General features: G+C 42.6%; 1 protein-coding gene across 4 annotated transcripts in view; it reads right to left on the bottom strand.

Moving 5' to 3' along the window:
* Positions 1–21,092, bottom strand: part of SEC16B (SEC16 homolog B, endoplasmic reticulum export factor) — a 186,985-nt gene that overhangs the window by 55,449 nt on the left and 110,444 nt on the right. For all 4 annotated transcript variants that reach the window (XM_066597480.1, XM_066597483.1, XM_066597481.1 and 1 more), the window contains 3 exons: positions 20,470–20,583; positions 9,663–9,738; positions 6,502–6,735 (listed from right to left, as the gene is read on the bottom strand). In XM_066597480.1, the coding sequence (XP_066453577.1) occupies positions 6,502–6,735; positions 9,663–9,738; positions 20,470–20,583 (424 nt within the window). The remainder of the gene's footprint in view (positions 1–6,501; positions 6,736–9,662; positions 9,739–20,469; positions 20,584–21,092) is intronic.

Here is a 21,092-nt window from a genome sequence, read left to right as displayed (position 1 = left end):
ACACAAGGTGAGATGTTCATGGCCAACAATACAAATACAATAAGTACCTTGCCATGTAAGGCTGAATAAAGACATATGTCCGTCCAGTTCTGCCTCCCCCCCCCCCCAATGTTGATCCAGAGGAAGACAAAAATACCCAATGAAATAGGAGCCATTGGCATAAGACCACAGACAAAAGAATAGACATAATGTGTAAATAAAGTAAAAACGAAACCCAAAGACACTAGGAACCCACCACAGTTGACATGCGTTTCACAAGAATGAGAATATGGGACTCTACAGCACCATCTATTGGAAGGCAGCATTCCTGCAAGTCAATGTCAGACCTTTTAACAGGCCTTGTAACAATGACTGGAAATTCTGAGGCAAAGCCAGAACCTTTTCCAGAAGGAAACGATAATCATGCACAGACTATCTCAAGGTAATTGCCCATCATCAGGGTGCAGAAGGTTTCTGCCTTGGCTAGTGAGAGGCTTATAGACATGGGTAAGGAAGGGTACTGTTTCTCCTTAGAGAGAGCACCTAAAAGGTGGGAGGAGACTTATAAGGCTATCCATGCTCCTCTGGGAAATATGCAAATGAAAGATGGAACAATGCCTCCACAGCACCGCCTACTGGAAGGCAGCATTTTTGCAAGTCAATATCAGACCTTTTAAAAGCCTTCTAATGACTGCAGAAATAAGCCAAAGTCAGAGTGTTCTGCAGAAGGAAGAATTAGTTGTCTCATTATACATTAATGCATATAAGTAGTTTGTGGGATGCATGGAGTGGTGGCTTTGCGGGAAGACTGTGGGGAAATAAAGAGGAAGGCAAGTGCAAAGCTACCTTTACATCGGGAGATTATCGCCCAAATCGTTGGAAACAGTGATTTTGGCCTATGTAATCACGGCGATCAACAGAGCACTGAGTGAGAAATCGCCTACTTCTGAGAGTTGCTTGGTTTTTAGCTCACCTAAAAATGAGGCGACTATCGGTCCATGTAAACAGGCAGTCATTCATCTATGAATGACTGCCCTTTGAAAGTGAATGGAGGCGGCAGCAGGAAGAGATCTCTGCTGCGCTCCACCTCCATTCACTGAGAGATAGTCATTGGGATAAAGGTTTGGTGCCTATACCTTGAGGGAGAGGCCTCTCTGGACTTATGGCCACATCTCCTATGAGCCCATTATTTTAGTTCATGGGGCTCCTAAGAGATGATATTGCCTCTTTAAGTTCAAGTGTGTAACATATATACATCTTATCTATTAAAGTAGGGTAGTCACTTATGGAATATGACTGATTCATGCTGTGCCCTCGGTGCACAGATCAGAGTTATCATAGAAAGGGCTTGCATACTGATGAGGACCCTGAGCATAGGATGTCCAAACCCCGCTTCGTTATCTCTGAATTCCTTATTAAGGTATGTGAAAAAGTGTTTTCTTTTAAACTAGACCACCTCTTTGATATTCCCGATCTCCTAGTCTAACAGTATCTTACTACTTATAGCAGCAGTTTGTGCCCCAGTGCTGCTCATGCTCTTGTAACAAGAGGCAGAACAATGCAACCAAAGTCAACCCCGTTGTAGTTCTCTTCTCCTTTCTCCTCATCTATCAGTCTTGTACAGTATATTCTACTCCCATAGTTGTCTATGCTTTCTAAGCCTAAACTGAGGTAGAAACAGTCTCAATATTACATGCCCACTAAAAACTTTGAATGCAATGGAAAATACCAATGAGTTTCCATGATGTGTGCAACTTTTTTGTTTTCTGAAAAAGGTTTTCTAGGACTTCAGTATTGAAGGACTATGCATAGGATAGTCCAACAATTTCAGAATTTAATTCCTGGCTCCTCCACCAATGAGCTGATTGATGTTCACTTTTGATTAATTATATTCACCAGGCACTACATTGCTCAGCTTGATCCCATTCATTTGAAAGGGATAGAGCTCTGATACTCCACATTACCAGATACAGCAACTACAAGGTGTATGAAGATTTGCCTGTTGAACAGTGAAGAGGCAACAGTGCTTTTCCATAGTCCCTTCACCAACAGAATGGTGGAGGTGCCGTAAGCCAGACTTTCACCGGTAGCTTATTCTAGGGATAGTCCATTCAAGTCTGGGAAAGCCTCTTCAGCACATCTATACACCAAATATTGAGGAAAATACATTGAATGAGATTTTTTAATATTTTTTTGCCTCTGATTTTTATCAATTACTCAATTTCCTTGTGAATAACAATGGAGGAGTGATATCCTATTTAGGGCATGTTTCAAATGCCTAATGCAAAGGGCTCTATAATGCCATTTGCCTGAAGCAGTTGTCCTTTGCATTTCTAAGTACTTGTGTGTGAAAGTTACGGTTATGGGAAGAACTACACACAATCTCAAGGGGCCATACTGTACATGCAGTACAATAATCAGGGCTGTGTAATCATGGCTGGCCTTATCTACGTACGGCTTGTAGGCGGGAACACCAGGCGGATGTAGGCAGAGGGTGATCGCCCCTCATTCCACCCAGCCAAATGATCTCCTTCCTCCATACAGCAGTCTTTTGGAGCATCATGAATCCCCTTTTTCCTGGTTCTAGCTCTTACCTTCTACTCTTCCAATGCGCAGCAGTCAACCCATAACACCCCTGCAGCACAATTGCTTAAGACCCATTTACACACACAACGATTCTCGCTCAAAATTCGCTCAAAGCCATCTTTTGAGCAATAACCATTGCGTCTAAATGCACAGACATCGCGTAGTTTTCGTGCACGATTTGTTCCTAGTTTTCTATTATCACAGTCGGCGGTTCTGATAAGATTCTTTCTGCTCGTTTCCCGCTAGTAGTTCACAGCGGGATGCGAACTGTAAGCGCGGAGAACAATGCAGCTGTTTGCTTATGCAAAACAGCTGTATTGTTCGCTGAGCAATAGCGGCAGTGTCCCGCTCCACTTGCATAGCTCTTTAGTAGCTACTTAGCTACTATAGATTATGCAAAGATGATCGCTCAAAACTGTCACTTAAACTGCCGTTTGAGCAATTTTTAAGCGATCGTCTATCAGTTTAAATGCGGTCTAAGTCCTGCTACTGTGTTTATATTATGAGATTTGTTCTGGTATTGTATCCATGCACTGAGGTTGGTATGTGTTGTATTTATGTACCCAGCTTAGTTATGGGGCTGTATTTATGTTATGAACTTGGCTCTGGTATCGTATCTACAGTATGTACTAAGGATTGTTCATTCTGAATTCATGTTATGAATTTGGTTCTGGGGCCGTATTTATGTACCAAGCTTGTTTCTGGTATATCATTTATTCACTGAACCTTTCGGGTGTGGGTATGCTGCTATCTTGTTGTTTTCTGCACAAGTAGAATGCAAACTGATTATATAGGTTTTTTTCTTACTATGGGGGGGGCACAAAAAGAATTCTGCACAGGGTGCCATCTAACTCAAGGCCAACGCTGTGCACAATTATTGCTTTCTTCTCTTACAAATATTTCCTGCTCCATTGTCTGCAGTCATATAAGAAGGATAAACACAACATTTCAATAACTATTGACGTATAGCACAGTATATGAAGAAAATGTGTCTGCCTGTCTTTTTATGGCAGTATCCTGACCCCTATGTATATTTCAATGATATATCTTATACGGAGAGTAGCTAAATGCATGTCTGGGTGGGGAAGGACAACCACTGTTAAGAATGTCTTTTAGGAAGGTAGCGAAGTGTCTTTATATATGTCATAAGTGACATTCCTGTGTATCGTTCTACATGCGGGTTCATTCTGTCTCTACAGGAGTGATGTTTAACTCCTACCATTTAGGAAGCACTACATTTTCACCTGCTGGTATTTCCTTCTCTATTCATTTAATGGGTCAAGTTATTGGCTTATTAGTGGCAGCCACCTATTGTTATCTGGCGCAATGAAAGTGACTGACGGAAATGAGTTCAGAGATAAGAAGTGCATATCAATACCATTGCATCTGTCTAGTCCTATTCAACAAAGCTGCAAACAGCTCTTCGGTGCGGCTCTATGGAAGAGCACTGACAAGATAAAACACTTCTTTATGACAGTAGCAGGCAATAGCATGTAAACAGCACGGCTCTCCGGCACCGGGATACACTTGATTTGCACATCAGGAAGAACTCGACTACATATTTATGAAGTAAATAACATTTTGCATAATACCTTGCGTGTAACATAAATGTGTGTCTTTTCCTGTGAAGAATTGAAGAATTCTGCTCATTCATTTTTAAGTTACAGTGGATTGTAAAACTCTACGCACCCCTGTTCAAATGCCATGTTTATGTTGTGTTAAAAAATTCAACAAAGATAAAATCATTTCAGATTTATTTCCACCTTCGTACGATTCTACTGAAAAACAAACTGAAATCTTCTAGGGGGGAAAAATAAAAATAATTATCACGGCATATCTTATTCTTCAGTTTTCGGACAAGAATTGTACACGTCAATGTGCGGTGTTCAGCACATGGGACAGCGAACGGATGAGATGTCTGAGTTCTGTCTGATGTGAGTCTCGGACTTCGTCTGACATTCAGTTTTCCCTGCATAGCTCCGATGCCAGACAAGCTTCGACACATGTTTCTAACACTATGCAGGACAGAGCTCTGATGTCAGGGGGTGTTCTGCATATGTATGTTACAGTATACAGGACAGAGCTCTGATGTTGGACGCTGTTCTGCATATGCATATTACACTATACAGGACAGAGCTCTGATGTCGAGGGCTGTTCTGTATATATATATTACACTATATAGGAAAGAGCTGTGATGTCGGGGGCTGTTATGCATATGTATGTTACACTATACAGGATAGAGCTCCGATGTCAGAGGCTGTTCTGCATATGTATGTTACACTATATAGGACAGAGCTCTGATGTCGGGGGCTGTTCTGCATATGTATGTTACACTATATAGGACAGAGCTCCGATGTCAGAGGCTGTTCTGCATATGTATGTTACACTATATAGGACAGAGCTCCGATGTCAGAGGCTGTTCTGCATATGTATGTTACACTATACAGGACAGAGCTCTGATGTCGAGGGCTGTTCTGCATATGTATATTACACTATACAGGACAGAGCTCTGTTAGGGGGCTGTTCTGCATATGTATATTACACTATATAGGACAGAGCTCTGATGTCAGAGACTGTTCTGCATATGTATGTTACACTATACAGGACAGAGCTCCGATGTCAGAGGCTGTTCTGCATATGTATGTTACACTATACAGGACAGAGCTCTGATGTCAGAGACTGTTCTGCATATGTATGTTACACTATACAGGACAGAGCTCCGATGTCGGGGGCTGTTCTGCATATGTATATTACACTATACAGGACAGAGCTCCGATGTCAGAGGCTGTTCTGCATATGTATGTTACACTATACAGGACAGAGCTCCGATGTCAGAGGCTGTTCTGCATATGTATGTTACACTATACAGGACAGAGCTCTGATGTCAGAGACTGTTCTGCATATGTATGTTACACTATACAGGACAGAGCTCCGATGTCGGGGGCTGTTCTGCATATGTATATTACACTATACAGGACAGAGCTCCGATGTCAGAGGCTGTTCTGCATATGTATGTTACACTATACAGGACAGAGCTCCGATGTCAGAGGCTGTTCTGCATATGTATATTACACTATACAGGACAGAGCTCCGATGTCGGGGGCTGTTCTGCATATGTATGTTACACTATACAGGACAGATCTCCGATGTCAGAGGCTGTTCTGCATATGTATGGTACACTATACAGGACAGAGCTCTGATTTCAGAGGCTGTTCTGCATATGTATATTACACTATACAGGACAGAGCTCCGATATCTGAGTCTGTATTGCATATGTATATTACAGTATGCAGTGCAACGTTGTGGAGCGGTATGCCACTCCTTTTAAGGTACTGTTCGACTTTGACATTTCTCTGTCGATTGTCTATTAATTGCATCTGCTAGAAAGCACATATACCACACGGCTCTCTCTATGCAGACAATACAGGGAAGAAGTGTGTGCCACCAATATGGCTGTACTCAAAAAAAGTTTTTTAAAAATAACACATTATTTCTCTTCTACAGCCTCACATGTAATTTACTATTGAGAAAACCAAACCTGTTTTGTGTCAAACATTGCTAAAACATTCAGTTGAACTAAGCTTTCAACAAAATTCTCCCGGAAACAGGGTTCTACTGGTTCGTTTCACTCAACGCTAGTCCTGAATACTGGTATATAAATAACACTGTCTAAGAGCCATAAAGCCCTCTATAGCACTCAGTATTGTACAAGACTTTTATGGCTCTAAAACGGAGTTATACAGAAGTTTTAGGGTTTTGGTGAACTTTCACTTGAGTTCAAACTAATTTGGACCAAACCAAACTTTTCCAAAGTTTGGTCATCACTACATCTAATACATGAAACTGAGAATAAATGCATGAAATATTCCCAAAGAGGACAGCTCATGAATTTATGATAAAAATGTACTTAAACCGTGAAGACTAGAACATGAATACCTGTTTTCTGGGGCTCATCATAGATACTGTAGCCAGAGGATAAGTCAGTGACCGCTGCTGGTTGCTGTACAACCCATTCATTATTATCTCCCCTCTGTGGCTCTGCAGGTGGAGGGTATGTGTACTGAGGCACCCAGTTGCTCTCACAGACTCGCTCCGCTTGTGCATTATATAGATCATCTCTTGTGTTGTGGTCTTGACTTACTTGTTGAACGTCATTTACGGGAGAATCTTCTAAGGAGAGAGGAAGAGGAAAGCATTGAAAGGGAGTGCAATGCGTTTAATGACTTCATAAAGCAGCCATAAAGAGCGCTCTAACAAGTTTATATTTATGTTAATTATACATGCTACCATTATGTTGCAAAGCTCTCACTCTTAATGACTATGGACACCTTTGGGGCACAATTTTTTTTCACTTGAACGCATGTATTTTGGGCTGAGAATCATTTTTGCAATAGGGTTTAATTAAAAAATTTGCACCATATGTCTTCTGCAGCTTCTTTATATCTATGTATGTAGAAACTGCAGTCTAATGGCTCCTTCCCTTCAATGTATTTGGGCTTGTTTTTGCATGTGCAAAATTTGTACGTGCAAGACGCAGAGAATAGAACCCATTGATTTATAATAATAATAATCTTTATTTGTATAGCGCCAACTTATTCAAGGGGTTCGCTCACATTTCCATTTTTGTGCGGAAACAACTCAGTAAGCCCTACTTTTCGCACCAAAGGTCCCCATAGAAGACTATGGGGTGTATACAAATGCTGTACCCGCAGCTGATTTCAGCAGATATGGAGCTCACCTACAAAGCCTTTGGATGTCAGTACTTCCTTCATCCGGCAGCCTCTAGTAAGTGCAGCTGGTCACTTCCACATCACCTGAACAGCGGCGATGCGCTCAGTGCAGGCCACTGGGTACTGGGTGAGAGAAGCACTGACAGCCGAAGACTTCGGAGGTGAGTACTGTGTCTTCTGAAATCAGCTGCAGGTATGCAGCTGATTTCGAGTCAAAACCCGCACCTGTTTTAGATGTGGAAATGCTGCAGAATTTGCCATGGGATTTCCGCTGCAGACATTTTGCAGCATTTCTTCTTCTTCCGCTCCACCCCCACCCCCTCTGTTAAGAAACCCTTAGGCTGCTATTACACATTGCCATTACTGCGTTGAAAAGTACAGAAGGAGCTACGCAGATTACAGCCCACTGCTGGACGTCTCATAGTTACTGAACTGAGACCTCTGGGTGCCGGCTGTTATCAGTGTAGCTCCTCCTGTGGTTTTCAGTGCAGTAACAGCAGTGTGTAATAGCAGCAATAAGATTCTTTTCCACAAGCTAATTATCATCCCCAAATGTTTTTACAAATGCTTGTTTACCCAACAACTGGGCCATGATAAAAGGGCAAACGATCAAACAATATATAGTATGCTAGGCTGAGAAAAGACAATGTCCACCCAGTTTAGCCTATTTACACCCCCCTTGTTGATCCAGAAAAAGGCAAAAAACCCCAGTGAGGCAGAAACCAATTTACCCTCATTTTGGGGGGAAAAAATTCTTCCCGAGTCCATAACGGCAGCCAGAATAATCCCTGGATCAACATTTGAGATCAACAACCCTTCTGGCTATTTAATGTCTATATCCAATAATGTTGTAGTGCTTTAAAATGACATCTAGTTTCCTTTTAAACTCATCCATGGATTTTGCCATCAGCACGTCCTCAGGCAAAGAGTTCCACAGTCTCACTGCTCTTACAGTAAAGAACCCCCTTCTGTGTTGGTGATGAAACCTTCTTTCCTGTAACCGTAGAGGATGCCCTCTTGTCTGCAGCCAGCAATCGGAGGGGGCAGAATGGGCAGAGCAAAGCTCTGCCCCCGTCCCATTGCAAACAATGGCAATGGGCAGAGAGGAGAAGAGAAGAGGGAGGGAGTTTAGCAGTCACACTGCTAAACTCCCTCCCTAATCCCTTCTCTGGCAGCTAGCATAGGCTCCCATAGGAATCTATGCAGCTGCCGCAGCAGCCAATGCGTCAGAGGGGCAGCATATATTATAAGCCCTCAGGATGTGGTTTTTTATTTAATTTTCGGTGTCTCCTCAAAACTGTCAAAAGAATCGTAACTCTGAAGGCTCGTATTTTGCGGGACGAGTTATATTTTTCAGCTGTACTATTTAATATACCATATAATGTACTGAAAAACTTTTAAAATTTCTAACTGGAATGAAATGGAAAAAAAATCCTCTTTGGGGGGGAAGATTATTATTTTTATAGCTATATACTGTGGCAAAAATGACATGATATCTGTATTTGTAACAGTGCGAGTAAGACGATACCAAATTTATTTAGCTTTTTTGGGGGGTACCATTTTAAAAAATTAAATGTCTTTTAAAAAAACAACTTTCTGTCACCATAACTTTCCATGGATAGGGTTATGTAGGAGCTCATTTTTGCAGGACGACCTGCAGTTTCTACAGGTACCATTTTGGAGTACATATAACTTTTTGAGTACTTTTTATAAAAGTTTTTCTTGGAGACCAAAATAGCTAAATTCTGTCATAGTTTATTATTTTTCTACTGATGTTCGCCTTGGGGGACAAATAATCTCTTATTTTAATAGACAAAACTTTTATAGATGCAGAGATATCCAATTATGTTTTGGGGGGGTGGGGGTTGTATTATGAATATGGCGAAAAGGGGTTTTTTAAAAACTTTTATTATCCTTTATTTTCTTATAACAATGAAAAATTTTATTACCTGCTTATATTTTCACTTTTTCTGGTACCCACAGGGGATTTGACCTTGCAATCATTTGACCGCATGTACTATTGTAGTATTTCTTCCAGCATTCTACTATGACAGACCAAAGTCTGGTCATAATAGATAGACACACATGGCAGCCCAGAAGACCTTTAGAAGGTAATGGAATGACATAATAACCAAATGGCACATCATAATGTCATCAGAATTTGCACCGGCATTTAAAGGGTAGACAGCAGCGATCAGCATGAGCACTGATCAAGGTTGTTGTGGGCCGGTGTCAATTGTCGAAGACAACCGATACCCGCTGTGTATGGACTCTTGAAGACGTGCAGGTCTTTAGGGGGTTAAAACAATGCATCAATGTTCAAAAATTTCAATGTATTATGACAGTCAGTAGATAAAAAGTACTTACTTTTAGGCTCTTCATTGTTTCCTTGGTCTTCACAGGCTACAGGTGTAATTCTACCAGGTGTGTGTATGCAATTCACCTAAAACATTTAAAATGTAATTTGCAGTTGAAAATCTCACCATTACTGTTACGTGTGCTGCTGGGATCTGTAGTTCTAAACTTCTTAGCAGCACAGCCCTCAGAGGGTTAATTGATTGAGCTGGCTGGGTGTGGTACTTCCTGCTAGCCAATCTCCTGGGTCTGTGCTCACATATAAACCCAGCTCCTGGTCAGTCTCTGTCTGGTGTTCAGGGTGAGCAGTCATGAATCCTTGGCTGTTGAAGTTTGCTGTGTGACCTGCTATCTGTGTTCTATTGCAGCTTGCTGTGTGATCTGTGCCTTGCGGTTCATGTCCGTTTGTACGTTTATTTTGTGTCAGTTTGGTCTGCTGAGTTTGTTTGCTATGTCTGCGCTGGGTTGGTCCCTAGGGCCCTCTAGTAGATGTGTCTTGCTAGTGTAGGGAGTCCAAGATACAAGGGGCCTTGCCGGGGCTTGCAGCTTAAGTTCATTGGCCAATATACAAACTAACACCTCGCATTGATATTCAGCTTATCATCTGCTATTAGTGTTTGCATTGTGGCTGCTGTATGATGTGTATTCTGGCTCTGTGTGTCCTGTTGTTCAGTCCCTGTCATGTGGCAGTGAATGCATCCTGTTCTGGTGTGTGGCTCCTAGGATCAGCTAGGGCCCAGATCCGAAGACCGCTGGGCTGCCCTTATTGGGGCAATGTTCCCGCTTAGGTAGGGCCAGATCAACCACCCGGTAGCACACAGTCAGTTTGCGAGAAACCCCTTTGCAACCTGTGTGTGTGCTTCCATTCCATTCCTCTTTGGGTACGATCGTGTGGGCCCCGTGCTTAGAGTGCCCACACGATCGTAACAATTACGAACTAAACCAGTAGAACCCTGTTTCAGGTCATACATTACTAAAAGTTCGGTTCAACATGCAGCCAAACCAAGCTTTTAGCAAAATTTGATTAGAAACCGGGTTCTACTGGTTCAACATTAGACCTGAACACTGGGATATAAAACTGTGTAAGAGCCATAAAAGCCCCGCACAACACTCCGAGTATTAACCCTTTCCAGTCCAATGTCGGGCCTGCCCCGACATCATAATTTCCCTCCACAGCTCCGATGTCGGGGCAGGCCCGACACTGCAGTGCAGGAGTGGATCTGCACCCGATCGTCAGACACATCGGGTACAGATACACTCCTGCAATGATCATCAACAAGGACCCTCGAGGAGAAGGCAGAAAGGGTTTTTAACCCTTTATGCCTTCTCCTTTACACATTACATAGCGCTCAATTAGCGCTATGTAATGCTGGAGATTCTGCCCGGCGATCATGTGACCGCCAGTGTTACCTGACCCCCAGCGGTCACATGAACGCCGAGCCGGGAGCCTACAACGTGGGGGGACCTGCTTACCTGTCCGGCGTCTTCCGCATTCTCCCTTCTTCCTCCTGGCCCGGCGATCATGTGACCGCTGGGTGCCACCTGACCCCAGCGGTCACATGATCGCCGAGGCAGAAGGGAGAATGCGGAAGACGCGGGACAGGTAAGCAGGTCCCTCCATGGTGCGGTGAGCACCTGCACCCTCCTGAACTCAGTTCAGGAGGGTGCAGGGAAATGTATTTTTTCTCATCCATTCTCTCCAGCTCCGATTTATTTGGAGCTGGGTAGAATGGATGAGAAAAAATAAATGGATTGGAAAGGGTTAACTAGGGCATTTATGGTTCTTAGGTAGTGTTCTACACCAGTGTTTGGGGTTTTGGTGAACTTCTGGTTCAGCTTGAACAAATTCATACCAATCTGTACTTTTCACAAAAGCGTGGCAAACCGGAAGAACCACAACTTTTCCAAAGTTCGCTCATCACTACTCACCACTCCCTTCATGATGCTAAAGTCACATACTATACAAGGCTGCATTCATATAAGCATATATTTACTCTGTAGAAGGAACAAATATAAATCTATGTATCCTCTTACACGGAAGTATTTCTCACAGCCGTGTTTTAAAAATGCATCATGCGCTACATTCGTCCATTTTGCCCCCATATTAGCATTAACTGGCATCATTTTCCATTGCGCAAATACTGATCCATATTTACACTGTAGAAAATAAAACCAATGACAGTAAATACGGAGACAAATACATTTCAGACAAAGGGTAAATACTACAGATGAGTGAGCACCCAAATGCTCGGGTCCGTGTTATTCGAGTCGAGCTTTTCGGATAGCTCTACTCGAGTAACGAACCCCATTGCTACAATGGGAGACTCGAGCATTTTTGTATGTAGGACGCCAGGTCCCGAGCTCTCTCTCTCTTTTTTTCTCTCTCTCTCTCCCCCTCCCCCCTCTCTCTCCCTCTCTTTCTCTCCCCCTGCCTGCCTGCCAGCCAAAAAATTTGCCATTGACGCTCGCGCTGCGTCGCGGCGGGGAGGGGCCAAAACAGCCACGTCACATCAGGGAGGAGCCCAAAACTGGGGCGAGGTCGAACGCGGCGTGATGCTCATTCGAGTAATGAGCACCATCGAGTACACTAATACTCGAACGAGCATCAAGCTCGGCAGAGTACGCTCGCTCATCTCTAGTAAATACTCATGACATAAGGTTGCATGGTCATCTGTACTAAGTCAATATTACAGATCTGTAGTATGCACGTGTTACAATACACTCGTCTGAAACTGGCCTTATACTAGGTTTTGGATCAAACACCAGAAACTAAAAGTTAAACTGCAAGTTTTAATATATTTGGTAACATTAAAATAGCATTCTCTAAGGTCATCTATAATTAATGTCAGTGAGAAGCAGATCTAGTAAAAGTTTGAACATGAGGGAACAAGGGCAACAGCTCTTGGAAGCAATGCTTTATTAAAGGAAAATATGGCTCTAGAATAGTTACTACGGTGATTATATATATATATATATATATATATATATATATATATACACTGTATATATATATATATATATATATATATATATATATATATAACAAACATATATACACATACATAAACTCCTCAAAATTTAAGTTGCAACACCAAGAAGGAAAATTCATAAAGTTATGCAAATTAAGGAAGATGAAGGTTTAGGAAAGATATGTAAATCATCAATCACATTTTCAAACACCTAGCTCCAATCTGTGGCATATGGGAGTGGCTATATGATATGATTGGAGGCTATAATGGTATCAAAGCCAGAATGAAAGCAAGGTTTTTCAGGCACATGAAACCTCAAAAATTGGGTGAAGTCTTGCGATATGATTGTGTGATGCCTCCTGTTTGTCCCGATGTATCCAAAGTGAGAAACCCGCAGCACTCCGAGTTATGCTTGATAATGCAGAGGTCGTAAAGTGTATGCCAAGCCACCCATGGGAATATGGACCTGAGAAAGACTATCTTTAGTCGAAACGTTGCCTGTAATTTTTTGCAATATGGAGCAAAAAAAATTGGCTTTTATCTAAGCTCACCATTGAATGCTGCCACCACTTCTCTTTTGCCACCTGTTTGTCGACGTGCTAGTTAGGCCTCTTTCACACGGGATACAGCGATAACGCTGCTACAAAATCACTGCTCTGTAAACAGGATTTTGTAGCATCAGTGATGCCTTTTTCTTGGGAAAAATGTAGCATCGCAGCTACCCGCACTTTTCTCATGTCCACGGGCATATCGGATTCCGCATGTGGGAGCCCGCAGCGGAATCCGACCCTGCCCGCGGCCGAAGACACTACGTACCCGTCCATCATGTGATTGGTCAAGTGCATGTGTGTCATGGCACCAGAAAGCACTACGGGAAGAAGGCAAGCTGGTGGAGGCAGTGTGCTTGAAAAGCTGGAGTCCTACACCATGAAATATAAGCCCTCCCCCCAAAATAAGCCCTAGCTAGGCTACATGTAAAAAAAAAACCCAAAACAATACTTACCTAGCAGCCGGCGCTCGGGTCCTTCACGCCGACAGAGCAGTTATTCTTGGAAGCAGGGCTTGAATACCCCGCTTACAGCAAGCTAATGCTCCGATTGGTTAATTGAGGGTTACGTCAGCCAATGAAAGCCTGAGCTGGATAAACCAATCACAGTCATTTAATGATGGGGAAACACTGTAGCATTTTTGTGGATGGTATTTTGGACACATATAGTACCACCTAACCCTAAACACTGTTGCAGACCAATTACACTGCAAGAATTGGTTATGAATGAATGAGGAACATGACGAAGAGCTCAAGGTGATGACCGGGCCTCCGATTTCTTTAGATTTCAATTCCATCAAGCATCTGTAGGATGTCCTGGAAAACCAAGTCCAATCTATGGAAGCAGAACCTTCCAGTGTGCAGGACTCAAAGGATCCATTGCAAATGTCTTGGTGGCAGATACTCTAACACAAGACACCTTCAGAGGTCTTATGAAGTCTATACCTCAATGGGTCTAAGCTGTTCTGGTGTCACAAGGAGGAGCAACTCAAGGTTAGGTTTTAAAGTTATGGCTTATGAATGTACAAGGTGTCTCAAAAGTGTGGAAATCATCTGGAATGAAAACGGTTTGACAGACTATGATCCAATTTTGGATACAAGGTGCAGGGGGAAGGAGAAAATCTGATAGGCCATGTCACCATCATGACGTCCATTTTGAATGCTGCTATCATGGATTTAACTTTAATTTTTCAAAGTAGGTGTGTGATATATCAAACCGGCAGAGAATTTCTCCCCAAAACAATTGTGTGCTTCGTTTTAACATAACTCAGTTCGTTCTCATGTTAACACAGTGATTTCTCTTCATTACAGGCAATATGAATAATAGCATCATCTCAAGGAGAACATGTTGAGATCATCTGTATTTTAGGTCAATGAAGTACACGTTATCGTCAGCAATTTAACTGAAGGCCACCCAATCAGACCTCCCCACAGCGCAGTTAGCAAACTTTTTTCAAAATTCTGAGAAACAAGTTCTGCAACTGATAAACAAAAGTCTGTTGAATAAGGCCAGAATAGCAGTTGCTGATGCTTCAATGTACGGCTACAAAAGGACGTAGATAAGCTGGGGGCTTGGGTAGAAAAATAGCAAATGAAGTTCAATGTTGATAAATGTAAGGTTATGCACATGGGCAGGAGAAACGGATGTCACCAATATACACTAACTGGGGTACTGCTAGGGAAAGGTGATATGGAAAAAGACCTGGGGGTACTAGTGGATTGTAGACTAAACTGGAGTAACCAATGCCAGTAAGCTGCTGCAAAAGCTAATAAAGTCTTGGGCGGCATTAAAAGAGGTATAGGGGCGAGGGATGAGAACCTTATCCTCCCACTATATAAGACACTTGTCAGGCCCCACATGGAATACTGCGTACAGTTCTGGTCACCGGTACTCAGGAAGGATGTTGCAGTGCTTGAAGGGGTTCAAAGAAGGGCAACTAAATTGATAAATGGAATGAGAGGACTGGAATACCCAGAGAGCCTATCAAAATTAGGATTATTCACCCTGGAAAAAAGACGGCTAAGGGGCGATCAAATAACTATGTATAAATGCATTAGTGGACAATACAAGGATCTCTCCCAGTGATGGTAACAAGAGGGCGTCCTCTACGCCTAAGGGCTCATGTCCACGGGGAAAAGAAGAATTAAAATCCGCAGCGGATTTTAACTCTTCTCCCGCGTGCGGATCCGCACCCCATAGGGATGCATTGACCACCCGCGGGTAGATAAATACCCGCGGATCGTCAATAAAAGTGATTTAAAAAAAAATGGAGCATGAAAAAATCTGGACCATGCTCCATTTTCATGCGGGTCTCCCACGGGGACGGCTCCCGCGGGCTTCTATTGAAGCCTATGGAAGCCGTCCGGATCCGCGGGACACAAAAATCACATTTTACGTACCCGCTCCGGTTCTTCTCTTCGGCGCCGCGCCATCCTCTCTCAGCCGCGGCCGGATCATTTTGCTTCGGTCCGGCGCATGCGCGGGGCACGTCACCGACGTCATCGTGCACATCCGCCGAGCCGAAGAATGAAGATCCGGCCGCGACGAGAGAAGATGACGCCGCCGCGAAGAGAAGAAACGGAGCGGATGGGAGGTGAGTTTATTGTCATTTATTTGTATTTTCAGCGCTCATGTCCGCGGGGCAGGAGGGACCCGCTGCAGATTCTACATGTAGAATCCGTAGCGGGCCCGATTTTCCCCGTGGACATGAGGCCTAAAAGAAAGCAGGTTTCATGACCAACATAGAAGGTGGTTCTTTACTATTAGATCGGTGACACTGTGGAACTCTCTGCCTGAGAACGTGACGGCAAAATCCATAAAGGAATTTAAGAGGGGACTAGACGTTTTTCAAGAATGCTATGATATTACAGGATATAGACATTAGGTGACCAGCGGGGTGGATGATCTCACATGTTGATCCAGGGATTACTATGGCTGCCATTATGGAGTCAGGAAGGAATATTTTCCTCCGAATGAGCTAAATCGCTGCTTGGGGTTTTTTTTGCCTTCCTCTGAACCAACAAGAGGATGGGGAGGTTGAAACCGGCTGAACTAGATGGACATTGTTTCAATCAGTCTAACATACTATGCTACTATGTTCCTCAACAATGGTTTGTGGTCATGCAGACCTTGGTTTATAAGAGACAGAACCTGTTTCTCAAAATTTGGATAAACCTGTGGCAACTGCACTATAGGTTTTGGGTGGTCTGGTTGGGTGGCATTGGTTGAAATCTGCTTTGTTTACTTGACATAAAGGACGATCTCAGCATCTTCTGCTTGAGATACCATCATCATTCGCATTGCCGATACTAAAGAAAAACCACATAAGAACGAATAACATTACGTTAAAACGAAGCACACCATTGACTTTCTGGTGAAATTCTCCACCAGTTTGATATGTCACACACCTACCTTCCGACTGGAAAAAAAAGAGCAGAATCCAAGACGGCAGCATTCGAATTGGCCATCATATTGGTGACATTACCTAACAGGTTTTCTGCTTCCCCTGCAGCTTGTATGCAAAATTGGATCACCGTCTGCCGTACCGTTTTCATTCTAATGGGTGTTTCCATATATTTGAGACAACCTGTATATAAATAAACATATATATAATAAGGTATTTTCTTTCTCTCTTTAACGGTGCTGCGCTTTTAATTAGCCAATTGCACACTAGCTACAAATAATCCAAAATCCCATCGCCTTGCCTAAAAAAGCGTTTAAAGAGAGTTCGGATGTAGTTTAATTAGGAGCGTTGGTTTATAGAAGCAAAGTGTAAGCATGGTATAATGCTTGTTCCGCGCTTTGAAACACAAACATCTCATTCTATTGTTCCAGCTGAGACTCAGAACAAATCCTCTCTAAGACTTTCAATATAGCGGTGTAGCTGTGGCGGCCTGCACTGAAACGGCTTCACCTACTGTCCCTAAGCTTCCTGTCGGAGGCCCTTTTATGCTTCTGTAATTGCTTGATTCCGAAACCATGGAAAGCCTGTGATACGGCGTGCCAATTACAAGCACTTCCTCTCAGTACACGTGGACCCCTGGCCCTTGCACAATCACAGGTTTTTATATCTGAGAACATAACCACAGAGAATAGGAGATGGGAGAAAAATCAGGATGGAAGAAAAGGAAACCATTTTTTCCATTTTACAAAACAGAAAATGTTTTTTTTTTATTTTCTGCATTTTTTTTGTGTGTCAGATTTACAAAAGGTGACAAGAACATTTATAAAGCGTTGAAAAAAAAAAGAAATCGCTTGTCAATTTTTTTTTTTTTTTTCTCCCGGACTGTTAAGTAAGTCTGCCATTCTTGTTGCCATTTACAGCATCTGCAAGAAAACTGCATAAACGGAGAGAAAACTAATGGCCGCGTGGCGCTAGAACCTATACTAATCAACATTAATCACCTGTAGCAATACATTAAGGGTGATCTTCCTGTATTTAACAAGCCGTCGTGGCTTACAGTCGTTTTTACAGCTTTCTGGTGGACGGGAAGATGCGGCGTTATGTGATTAACATATGATAGAAACAACCAGGAACAATCTTTTATTAGCTCCGACTGCCGGCTCGCCTTAGATTTATTACTGACTGCTTGGTGTTACTATACAGTGCTTCTTTCCTCTGATTAGAGATCTGAACCCAATGCCGAAAGAAGTGATGCATGATGTAATGTATGGTGACCTTGAATCAAAAACCTAGAAGATTCGCAGCAGAAAAAGACCACATGGTCTAGATAGACTGGTCTTATATTATTTTAGTCTTAAAATAGGTAAAGTCCCCTGGTGTAAGCACTGAGTCGTGACCGACTTGTAGGATGACCCTCCCTCCCTCCCCCCCCCCCCAAAAAAAGCTGGGTAATCATTTTACCGACCTCGGAAGGATGGAAGGCTGAGTCAACCTTGAGCCAGCTTCTTGATTGAACCCGCAACCTTCAGGTCGTGAGCGAGAGCTTAGGACTGCATCTCTGCTGCCCTAACACTCTGGCTCATGAACTATCTATAGTAGACCTAGGTTTAGTGAGATTATCTCAACAGAGGATGGTTCCTATATAGATGATTAATAGATTACGCTGAACACTTGCCTGGCACAAACATGAGGCCAAGAGCTTGATTTCAGCAAAGAGATAAGAAGAGGAACCGGCCATAAATAAAGGCTATTATTCACTTTAAAGCACATCGCTGGTACTAAAATCTGAACACTTTAATATAATTCTGATTTATTGTTACTGTTTCAGTTTATGCAGATCAGCACGAAAGTGATTTAACAGCTAATTGCTCTTTGATGGGTTTTTCACCCAACTCCAATACCTTATGTAGCAACTTTTTCCATTTGATGCTTCTTGGTGGTATAGCTTACTACGTGGCTATTTAGGAGATGTTAGAGAGCTATTCCGAGAGGCTCTTATACATTACAAACACTGAAGTACTTAATGATCATACTGGCATAAACTGTAGTCATCTTATCAATGACTTTCAGATTTTATGCATGTTCTTGCAAAATCTTGTAGTCTTGTCCTTCGAGGACCAAGAGCTCTGTTCATCCTAATCTCCCTGGTCCATAAAAAAAAGGACACTGCTACAGTTACTACAGTTCAATTTCCAATATGGACAATGCAGGCAGAGGTAACCTGCTCATTGCATATTCGGTCAGCTCATGGACGTCAATATAATAGACCCGTTGATAAGGTTAGTGGCTACACAGTCCACACTGCACATCGGTAGCAGAATCCTTTAACATTGGCTCTAATCACGGGCACCAAGCACATTACGCAACACTAATTATATACTCAAATTAAGTTCCAGTAAATGAAATTTACATATTAAAATGTTGAAAACTAATTTAAGATATGACTGAAATTAAATAATGTAATGTGGCGTTCCCCAGCTAATGGCTGGGAAGCAGATGTGGCCTTGGACCTCCTCCAAATGGCTCCCCAACTGTTAATGGGGTTTTTGATCATTCTTGAAAATTTGTCAGAAAGCAGAAAAGTGTATAAAAGAAAGGAAAACACAATCCACTTGTTACGTGTCCTACTCTAGTCTTAGAAGCCCCTGCAGTGGTCACATGATAGTCATGTGACCGCAACAGTCAATCACTGGTCTTAGTGGTCATGTGTGCCTGAATGGCAGGTGAATTGAAAAGATAGTCGTTTAGTGCAAACATGGGGAGCTAAAACTTGCTAGTATTTTCATTTCAGCTTACCAAAAATAGTCACTGGTTGGTTAAAAGTCATCTGATGTCAATTCACTATAATTCGTATTTAACCTTTCCAATCCACTGTCTGACGTCTAAAGACATTATGATTTAAGGCTGTACAGCTCCCATGTTGGAAGACATCCGTCTGGGTTCTCTTCCTGTATATTGCCAGCCTCTCTGCTGTCAGAGCCTATCCAACGTGTCACCTCATGCAGTACTGGCTTTAGCCAGCAGAAAGCGCTGCTTTATAACTGCAGAAAAAGAGTAAGCCCCCAGGAAAACCAATATACAAATTGGACTGGAAAGGGTTAAAAGACTTGCAAACAGTTTGCATGGAGATCACATCTATGAATGATATCTTAGGACTACTGCAGCTAGTGATTGGCTGTAGTAGTCATGTGAACAAGGGGCAGCACATGACAGCTGCAGGAGCTTTGGGACCAAAGCTGTGGTGTTGGTGCGGCAGGGCTTTTATAAGGCGAGTCATGGCTTTTTAAATGCCTGAAAACCCCTTTAACAATATGAAAATCATAGCATATTACTAGAAGTTGGTACAACTCTTCAGTAGGGTTTATAAAAATACATATACTCAAATAGAAGGTTGTAATGTAACCTCCATTCACTCTACTATCGTGGCTTTCATTTTAGGCAGAGTTAGAAGTGTTATGGTTCCATTTTTTTACGGATCCCAATGAATCTTGACAGATCTCCATAATGGACCTCTTAGGCCCAATGTCCACAGGCGGATTTCAAATGCATCCTGTGTGGACGATCTGCAGTTCGAGCCGCCCATAGGGAAACATGGGCATCCGCACCTGAAAAAATACTGTTGCACGGAGAGAATTCAATACAATATCATAACATGCTAGCAAACCCCTCAAAGGTTGCAATACTCATCACAACCACAGGGTGACCACAAATAGACTCGTACAGCATAGACATCTCTCAACAGAGTATCGCAAGATCATATTTTTATCAAAACTACTACTCTTACGGCACACATATGTCAAGGCCAGAGGAAAGGTGGGGAAGAACGTCTGTAGGCATCATGTCCTTGTCATCATTTATTCATTGGGTATCATAACTTTAACCTATTCTCCGGTGCTTACCTGTAAGTGCAAGAAAAGAGCACGAAGCTGAACAAGCCAGGCTACTTCTTGGTTTTGTTCTGGTTCAGGCTGTTCTAGAACCTGGGGATCTGAGTATTTCAAGCGTTCCGCCAACTGAAATCAAAGAATATAGTAAGTTAGAATATACTACATACTAGAGCAAGGGTGCACGACTTCTTCTGGTCTAAGGGCCACATTGCCATACTGAACCACTTCCAGGGGCTGCAAAGGTATTCTCATCTGAGACATTTATGGTATATCTTAAGTATATGCAATAATAAGTTTAAGTAATTTTCTTTCCAGGACCCCCACCTATTGGGAGAATGGAGGTCACTCCCCCCCCCCCCCTCCCCCCGTCAGCACTCCAGAGAGAAGGAGACAATGCATGCTGGCAGTCCAGTCCCTTAATCATGTCATGAATTTGTGGTCTATGCATAAAAATGATAGCATTGCACATTGTTTACTTTCTGATCCATGGTTGGGCAAACTGCACAAGAAAGGAAAGCTTCATGATAAGTCAACCTATGGGTAGATAGATGCTCCTAGCAGAGTAGACAATGACCATATTTTCTTTTTTTACAAAAGGACTATTCAGAATTGGATAACTCTTCTAAAGTAGTTCT

Source organism: Eleutherodactylus coqui, chromosome 3, assembly GCF_035609145.1.
Source record: "Eleutherodactylus coqui strain aEleCoq1 chromosome 3, aEleCoq1.hap1, whole genome shotgun sequence".
NCBI lineage: Eukaryota > Metazoa > Chordata > Amphibia > Anura > Eleutherodactylidae > Eleutherodactylus > Eleutherodactylus coqui.
Note: the sequence above shows the minus strand (reverse complement) of the source record. Positions and strands in the feature narration are given on the sequence as shown.